We start from the raw sequence: 8,843 nt of genomic DNA, 5'->3' as shown, positions 1-8,843 counted from the left end.
TGCATGTGTGCTATTTTTATACATTTGTCTTTGTTAACATTAAACCTTAACTTTCTAATGGCCAAAATCCTTTATCATCTCAAAACATCTGGAGGTATCCAGAGGCAATGAGGGCTAGGAAAGCACCCAAGGTGCTCCAGGTCCATGGCTAATATAGTGTTGATCATTCTTTGACACCTCAGAGGAAGACCCGGTATTGCTTCGAAGTCTTTTCTCCTGGCAGCCCTTCAGGTGCTCCAGTGACTTTCTCCACAGAAACATTAGGTACAATCATTTGTTTTTAAAGAGGAAAGAGGGACTCGGATTAAAATGTCTTGTATTTTCCTAAGAAAATAGAAAAACATCAAAACTCTAATCTGGTCAGGGAGGAAGAATTCTCCTCTCCTACCAGGGAAGCAGAGTCAGATATAAAACCTTTGGATTTTGTGAGTGGTGTCGACAGGGAGAGATCAGGGGATTAGATGTAAGTAGAGGCACACAAATGTAAGTATAGAGATACATTATGCAAAACTGATACTAATGGGTCTTTTTTGTCATAGAATAGTACTAAATAGTAACAGAAGGTTGAGGATTGGAGTTGGGGGGGGAATTCTGTGGAGGGATGGGATTTAACTCAGTACATCTCCAAACACTTTAGTTCTAAGAAAGGTTTCAGTTGAAATCACTTTAATTTATCAAAGAGTTGTCATCCCCTCCTGTCTGCCAGCAATTCACCTGCTTTAAGTCGAGAAGAAACTCCCTTTAAGCTCCATTGTTAGGAGGTCATTTAGCATCAAGTCCTTTGAAAATGAAATTGCATGAAGGCTAACTCTATACCACCAATCCATCTTGTTCTCTGAGACTTCAATATAAACAGGCTGTATTAACTCCAAGTAGAATTTATCTCACAGACTGATGGAATTTGTCCTTTATGCTCCCCCCTCCCCCCAGGCCTCATATTCACCAGTCAAAATTTAGCAGTATTCCTTTGATAAATTACTCAAAGTAATCCCTGGAATAGCTAAGTCTGACTGGCTGACGTTGCGTTAGAAGTCTTCAGAGCAGTGTCTGTCTATAAAATATTCACTCGTGGACTACAAAGGGTGGATCAGTTTTAATGACAAGATTCAGAACTAGGGGATGAAGGGGAAAGATTAATATCTGTGAATTCAAATAATTTCATTTCAAATATGGAACTTAGAGCATTATATCTCACTAGTTTAAACAGTGATGAAGATAACATAGAATAGTCATCCTATGAAAAGTGTGCAGAAGAATGGAATTACAAGAAGTGTGGAAAACAGGAAAATTACTAATAACTTTTAGGCAACTTTCTCTTAACTAGATAGTGGAGGGTACACAATATGGATACACAGGAGCACTAGACAGTACAGTGTGATATAGATATAGAAAATCAATAAAAAATATTGGTCTTATCTCAGGAACTAATAAGCTACTGCACTATTATGCTTATTAATTTCCACTCATTTTGTTTATATTTCTCAGTTAAATTTTTGTTATATCAATGAGGAGCAGAAGCAACTTGCAAGTATTGTTTTCCAGTCATTTTATAAATGCATGCCTGAGGCTGCAGCTCTTGGAGCTTCAAGGCAGTTTTCATTAAAGCAGCCAGCTGCCTCTTTGTGTAGACTAGGTGTTTAAAGCAATCGCTTGTGAAGCCTGGGCCTCAGTTTTGTCCCTCTGTAGGCCCTTAGCATTTAAGTTCCATTCATGCAATGGAACTCTCCTTCAAATCCAGCGTCTGTGAGTGAGAGTAGAAGAGATGGACAGAAAGGGCAGGATTGAATGGCTCACACAGAAAAGGTTAAAAAGGGAACTGAGATCAAAACAACCCCATTCCACAATGGTTACATTAAACGTGTCCTACCAAAATCCTTCTATTTCATCTAGAAGGAACTAGTCGGTATCTCTTCCCCTAGGGCCAAACTCCTTGTAAGAAAAGATTTCTCCCTTTGCCTTCCAGGAAAATGTTCGGTTTCCTGTTTCTTTTATCCTAAGACCAAGTAAATGTGAAACAAGTTAGGATAAGGAGTCAGAGGGTAACTATTTCACCTCAATGTTAGCAGCTGTCTGCTTACCCAGCTCAATATGTATAAACCATTGACCTTGGTTCCTTTTGCTAACCCCGTTGACCTTGCTGTATACTTATATGTATATGTATATATGTATACATACATATACCTACACAGTAATTATATTTTAGGCACAGTGAGTGTTTTGTGCTAGGATTTGTAGCTAGTTTTATAATATTTTATATCATGTGTATGTGTGGGGATTGAGTTGTGGCTAAGTGTGGACTGACTGTAAAACATTAATCAGCAAGGACTTTCAGACAAGCTGCATGAGAATGAATTCTGGGCACTGCTCACAATAGAAACGTGTGTGTGTTGAATGTGGATGTCTCCTTGGTGTAAGTGGAGTTTCTTCGGTTATTTTCACGTCAGTACAGTCCAGAATTGTAGGATTAAGTTCAGCCCACCCTCCTTTTAGTTCATAAAATCAACAGAGTTGAATTCACTAAGCAGAACCAAAGAAAGAGAACTGCAATCGGCAGAGAGCAAGCATAACCTGAGTCTCTTCCATGCCATTTTCCGCGGGCTCAGTCTCTTGACCTCGCCACCCTCGAAGGCAGGTCTGCAACTCGAAGATGTGCTGTCAACCCCACCTCCCACCTGGGAGAGAAAGCTGCATTTAAGACCCGCCTGTATGTATTTTTATAAAAAATGTTCTTGGATAGCTGTACTGGAATGAAGGAGATATCAAGGAGCCTTGTCAGTTCAAAGCATTTTGGGGTTGTTTGAAAATCCTCTCCACGTCAAAATAAGCAGCCCTAGTATTTGAACAGCTGCTTTGAACAGAGAAAAGGGCTGAGTTGAATCAAAACACTGCAGTGTCTGCCCGAGACACCGCATCACCTTCAACCTGCTTTTATATGGGCAGAGAAAGGAAAGAAAGGCGAGTGAAACCTCTAATCCAGCAGGGTCAGCCAGCAAAGAAAGGGGACACATGACTGTCTCTTTCACATCCCGGGTTCCGTGGCACTATTAGATCACCCCCCATTTGGGGGCTAAAACTGCAATAAGTACAGGTTAGGAGAACCCCAGAGGGTAGCAACATCAAGAGCTTGGCTGCCAGGGGTTCCCTCCGCTGAGGAGGGAGAGAGCGAGCAGAATGAAGGATGCTTAAGAAACAGTATTAATGACAAGGCTAACCAGGATGATGATGATGGGGCCGGGAAGGCGGAGCTTGCATCTCTTTGCAATCCACAGTTCGCACGCCGCCCTGCGTGCTCTCAGCCGTACTTGGGGACGTAGAGATCGTTAATTTAATTTGGGAGACTATGGGGTTTGCTCTGGTACTTAGTTTGATGATTGCAGAGTAATACTATGGCCCTATATCCTGGCTATTTGGCGATTTGTTAGTTGTATTAAAACTGGTAGGATGACTGTCGTATGCCCAATTTTTAACTACTCTCCCCCCGCCGCGTGCAAAATGTGCGGGGGGAGAGAGGGGAACGAGAGAAGGAGAGGAGAGAGGAGAGCGAAGAAGAAGCTTGTGAAGTTCCCTGTGCGGCGGCTTTCAGATCAATAACCGCTAGTGAGGTTTCCTCATAGGCAGATCTAATTGTTGATATTCAGTCCCCGCCCACGCCCTAAGAGGCGCCCCCACCCAGCACACTCCGAACTGGTGGAGAGGGAAGCGTCACCCCCACGGTTTCGGGCGCTTGGTTAGGAAAAGCGGGCGAACAGAGGACGGAGGGCGGGGAAGGGGGGTGGGAGGGACGGACGCCTAGAGGACAACGAGCCACGTTGCCTTCTTGGAACAGCCAACTTTCGCTCTTACTCTGCACCCTGGAGGCTGAGACTACTTAGACCTTTCCCTCCGGGGAAGCCCCGAGCTGCGTTTAAAAAGCTCTTCCTTCGCAAATATCACGCTGCCTACTGGAAAAAAAAAAGGAAGGGGGTGGGATTCTTTCTCTTTCAACTTCTTGTAAAATATGTAAAGAAATGAGAAATTTAATCCTGCTGGCTTGGCCTAGGTTGGGGTTGAAGGGGAGTGAGAGGAAACCTAGGACCTGGCTCTTTCTTACAGCTGTGCCCTTTGGCGCCACTGGACTTTGGGTTCAGCAGTCTTGAATTCTCTTCTCCTGGCTGCAGGTCCTGGATGTTGCAGCTGGACTGTAACTGCAGCAGCAGCGGCAAGCTGGCATTCTGGAGGGATGAGTGGGTTCAGAGCGTAGACTGAGCTGAGGCTCACTGCTCTATCTCTAAGCGGATAGGCAAAAGGGAAGAGGAGGGTGTGTGGTGTGTGTCTGTGTGAGGTTTGGGGGGGGGTTTGGGGTGGAGAGTAATCAAAGCAGAAGACAGAGAAGAAGGTGGGGAAGTCACCAACTCGATAGGAGTTGGCACCCTCTCTTCCAGCCTATTTCTTCCGGCTAGAATCAGAAGAGGGCACAAGTACCGGCTAGAGTTTCGCGGTTAAAAATTATTACCGTTTGTGCTGAAGAAGGCATAGTTAACCAGTGTCTGATCTATTTCCTCAGCGGGTCCTAGCTTTGCTCCCCCAATTCGAACCCTGTGCTGAGAAGTGGAGAGTTTCCTCTGCACGGTCTATTGTGCGTGTATATGTGTGCGTGTATATGTTCGCCCGCTCGCGTGTATATGGTGGGCCTGGCAGCTGGCCCCTCCCCCAACCCATTTCATACACAAACACACGTACACACACTCAAAAACATAGAACACGTGGAAAAATTCAACCAGACTGTCTTGCCGGAGTGGTTAAACGTAGTAATTTACAAACTCAACCATTCCCAGAAGAACGCTGCCTCTCGTTAGTAATGATAAATTCTCCAGTCCACTCCACTGGGCTACTTCCAGTAAGATGCTTGGAGGCAGAGAACCACTCCCCTAGAGTCGTTTATTGGGCTCCTATCTCAGGGACAAGAGCCACTTCCGGCGACTTCGCTGCTTGTGCGCAGGGGACTAAAATCACTTTCCCCCTAGGTCTTTCTCTACCGCTTTTGTCAGCAATTTTTATGTATGTCTGCCTTCTTCCTCCTTCTCTTCCCTCGCCCTCTCGCAACCCAGTTGTCCCGAGAACTATGTCCTCCTGACTCTCAAGTCTCCAGTAAATCTGATGTATAACAGTTACTTCTGTCTCTCCAGGATGGGAGATTGTAGCAACGTTAAGTCTATGGAACCAGGTAACTTTCAGAATGGCCAAAATCCCTGGCCACTGTGCATTTCTGGTCTAGGCTGGCACCTGCTACTGAGTTAGGAAATTGACTGTAAGACGCTCTCATCTCCACCCTCTCTCCCCCCGCACAGCAGTAGCAACAGTGGTTAGGGCAGTACAATGCCTTGCTGTTTGCTCTTTGAATTGGCCGGAGACGGAACGGGGCTTGGCCAGATATTGACCCGAGTGTTAAACTATGAACCCCAACAAAGAATTTTAGACAGATTCCTTCCTATCTACTCCTTTCCACACGCATACATATCTTCTTTTTCAGTTCCGTTTTTAAAATATCCAGCGAAGTTACAAAGAAAAGCTCCGCAGACGGAAATGATTGGTTATTGCTAAGAATATGTGGAAATGTCCAGAACAAGAGGTTTCCTCCGAATACACATTACCTTTAGAAGAGGACGAAGAATGGCACACTGCCTTTGCCGACCCACTCTTGCAGTTCCACCACCTCTAAGGAGGGGGTTTTCCCACCCAGTAACTTAAGTTTTCAAACCATAGGCTGTGCATGCACGCCACTGAGTTGCGTGCATGTACATGAATTTGACAGCATGGGACATTCTAAGTGATAATAACACGAGAACCTCACTGTGTGGCAAAATCTAAGCCCAGGCAGCAACACCGTCGGGACTGCACCACAGTATTCTGTTTGGCCAACCAGGACTCTCTCACTCTCTCTTGGATACTGGCAGTTCCCAGAAGCAGGTGGGAGTGAGTGAAAGGCGCGGGAAGACAACTATATCTGCTAACCTTGGAAAGGTACAGTCCATGCCGGAGGGGAGTGTTTGGGGTGCTGGGGCGGGGGGGAAGAGATACTTTTCTGGAGCAAAAGAATCCACAGGCTCTGGTGCTAGGACCCTCACTGCGCATCCAATGATGCAACGAAAGGATGCTTCTTGGCCTTTGACACTGCACCGGGATTATTGCAACAGGAGGCAGGTCACACTTCTCTTGGTTCTAGGTTTGAAAGTCTAACGGCGTTTGAATGAAGAGTGTGTGTGTGTGTGTGTGTATCTGCGCGCGCGTGTGTCCTCTGCAGGCACAAGAATTGGGCTCCCTCCGGTTACAGTACAATCCAGCCTTCGTCCAGCCTCCCCTCCTCCCTCACAGAAGGCGTGAACCCCATCCTCCAATTCTTCCATGTGGCCGCAGTTGACTAGAGCGCTGAGTCTGCCCTCCCGCCCCACTTCTCCGCGCGTTAGAAACAGATGGGGGGCGGGGCCCACCAAAGAGGAGGTAGAGGGGGCGGATGGTGGGGGGGGTGAGAGAATCAGAATGAGGAAGAGAGAGGGAGGGAGAGAAGACGGGAGGAGGGGAGGCGGGGAAATAGGGAAGGGGGGGAAAGGAGGCAGTCCAATCAGCTCCGCCATTCCGAGCGGTTGCTAACGGTATCCACGTAAATCAAAAGGTGCAGAGCCAATGGAAGGAGGTGATAGGGGCGGGGCCCGGGCGCGTGCCGTTGAGAGCCGGAGCTGCCAAGAAAGCGGGAGAGGGAGAGAGAGAAAGCTAGAGAGAGAGAGAGGGTAGAGAGCGGAGAGAGCAAGGGAGAGAGAGGGAGGGAGGGAGAGGAGGAGAAAGAGAGAGGGAGGGAGGAGAAAGGGAGGGAGGGAAGGAAGGAGAGAAGCTGGAGCAGCAGCAGCAATAGCAGTAGCAGCCTCAGCAGGCGTCGGAGCAGGCGTCGGAGCAGGCGTTGGAGCATCAGGCGGGGGGAGAGAAGAGAGAGGGAGAGGGAGCCCGAGGCGAAAAAGTAACTGTCAAATGCGCGGCTCCTTTAACCGGCGCGATCAGTCCGGCTCCGAGAGTCATGGCGACCGCAGCGTCTAACCACTACAGCCTGCTCACCTCCAGCGCCTCCATCGTGCACGCCGAGCCGCCGGGCGGCATGCAGCAAGGCACTGGAGGCTACCGGGAGGCGCAGAGTCTGGTGCAGGGCGACTACGCCGCGCTGCAGAGCAACGGACACCCGCTCAGCCACGCTCACCAGTGGATCACCGCGCTGTCCCACGGCGGCGGCGGCGGGGGCGGGGGCGGCGGCGGAGGTGGCGGGGGCGGGGGCGGCGGCGGGGGCGGCGGGGACGGCTCCCCGTGGTCCACTAGCCCCTTGGGCCAGCCGGACATCAAGCCCTCCGTTGTGGTACAGCAGCCGGGGCGTGGAGACGAGCTTCACGGGCCGGGGTCTCTGCAGCAGCAGCAGCAACACCAGCAGCAGCAGCAACAGCAGCAACAGCAACAGCAGCAGCAGCAACAGCAGCAGCGGCCACCGCATCTAGTACACCACGCCGCCAACCACCACCCGGGGCCCGGGGCATGGAGGAGCGCGGCTGCAGCGGCTCACCTTCCTCCCAGCATGGGAGCGTCCAACGGGGGTTTGCTCTACTCGCAGCCCAGCTTCACCGTGAACGGCATGTTGGGCGCTGGGGGCCAGCCCACAGGGCTCCACCACCATGGCCTGCGGGACGCCCACGACGAGCAGCACCACGGGGAACACCACCCGCACCCGCACTCCCACCCGCACCAGCAGCCCCCGCCACCGCCGCCTCCACCGCAGGGCCCGCCGGGTCACCCGGGGCCCCACCACGACCCACACTCGGACGAGGACACGCCGACCTCGGATGACCTGGAGCAGTTCGCCAAGCAGTTCAAGCAGCGGCGGATCAAACTAGGATTTACCCAAGCGGACGTGGGACTGGCCCTGGGCACCTTGTACGGGAACGTGTTTTCGCAGACCACCATCTGTAGGTTCGAGGCCCTGCAGCTGAGCTTCAAGAACATGTGCAAGCTGAAGCCTTTGTTGAACAAGTGGTTGGAGGAGGCGGACTCGTCCTCGGGCAGTCCCACCAGCATAGACAAGATCGCAGCCCAGGGGCGCAAGCGGAAAAAGAGGACCTCCATCGAGGTGAGCGTCAAGGGGGCTCTGGAAAGCCATTTCCTCAAATGTCCCAAGCCCTCGGCCCAGGAGATCACCTCCCTGGCGGACAGCTTACAACTGGAGAAAGAGGTGGTGAGAGTTTGGTTTTGTAACAGGAGACAGAAAGAGAAAAGGATGACTCCTCCGGGAGGGACTCTGCCGGGAGCCGAGGATGTATACGGGGGGAGTAGGGACACGCCACCACACCACGGGGTGCAGACTCCAGTCCAGTGAACTCTTTTGGGGGGGAGGGGGAGAAGTACGAAGGGATTGCTCCCCCTCCCTTCGCTCCCTCTTCCCCTTCTTTCTTACCCACTCCCCAACCCCATTGTTCCCGCTTTAACTTCTGATTGTTCTTTTTTTTTTTAAATTCCCCCCCAAGGGGAAAAAAAAGGCAACGAAATCACTGGACTATCCTTTAAAGGGTAGCAGGTGTAACGATGTGTTTTGACCTTTACAGGCGAGTACCCAGGCAATGGAGTGGAGTGAGTATCTCACACACACAGAGGGGAAAGAAGGGGGGGGGGGAGAGGGAGAGATGACAGGCACTGAGATAAATACCTGGCAAAACTAAATTAATTACCAAAAAATATCTGCCAAACCATGATAAACACAATTGCAGTTTCCATCCTGGAATGAAGCTCATAGCTCGCACATGCTGCCGGTGTTTATTTAATGTGGATTCCCAAAGGGA

The 8,843-nt window shown here is 50.1% G+C and overlaps 1 protein-coding gene across 1 annotated transcript; it reads left to right on the top strand.

Annotated features, from left to right (window-relative positions):
* The first annotated feature begins 6,693 nt into the window (after positions 1–6,693).
* On the top strand, positions 6,694–8,431 carry POU3F2 (POU class 3 homeobox 2). Its single transcript, XM_020998268.2, has one exon. It carries the CDS (start codon positions 7,046–7,048, stop codon positions 8,381–8,383), a length of 1,338 nt encoding a protein of 445 aa, XP_020853927.1. The 5' UTR covers positions 6,694–7,045; the 3' UTR covers positions 8,384–8,431.
* The last annotated feature ends 412 nt before the right edge of the window (positions 8,432–8,843 follow it).

The sequence above is a fragment of the Phascolarctos cinereus genome, unplaced genomic scaffold (genome assembly GCF_003287225.1).
Source record: "Phascolarctos cinereus isolate Bilbo 61053 unplaced genomic scaffold, phaCin_HiC Scaffold_5;HRSCAF=322, whole genome shotgun sequence".
Taxonomy (NCBI): domain Eukaryota; kingdom Metazoa; phylum Chordata; class Mammalia; order Diprotodontia; family Phascolarctidae; genus Phascolarctos; species Phascolarctos cinereus.
The sequence above is the reverse complement of the archived record's forward strand: the minus strand, read 5'-3'. Positions and strand labels throughout refer to the sequence as shown.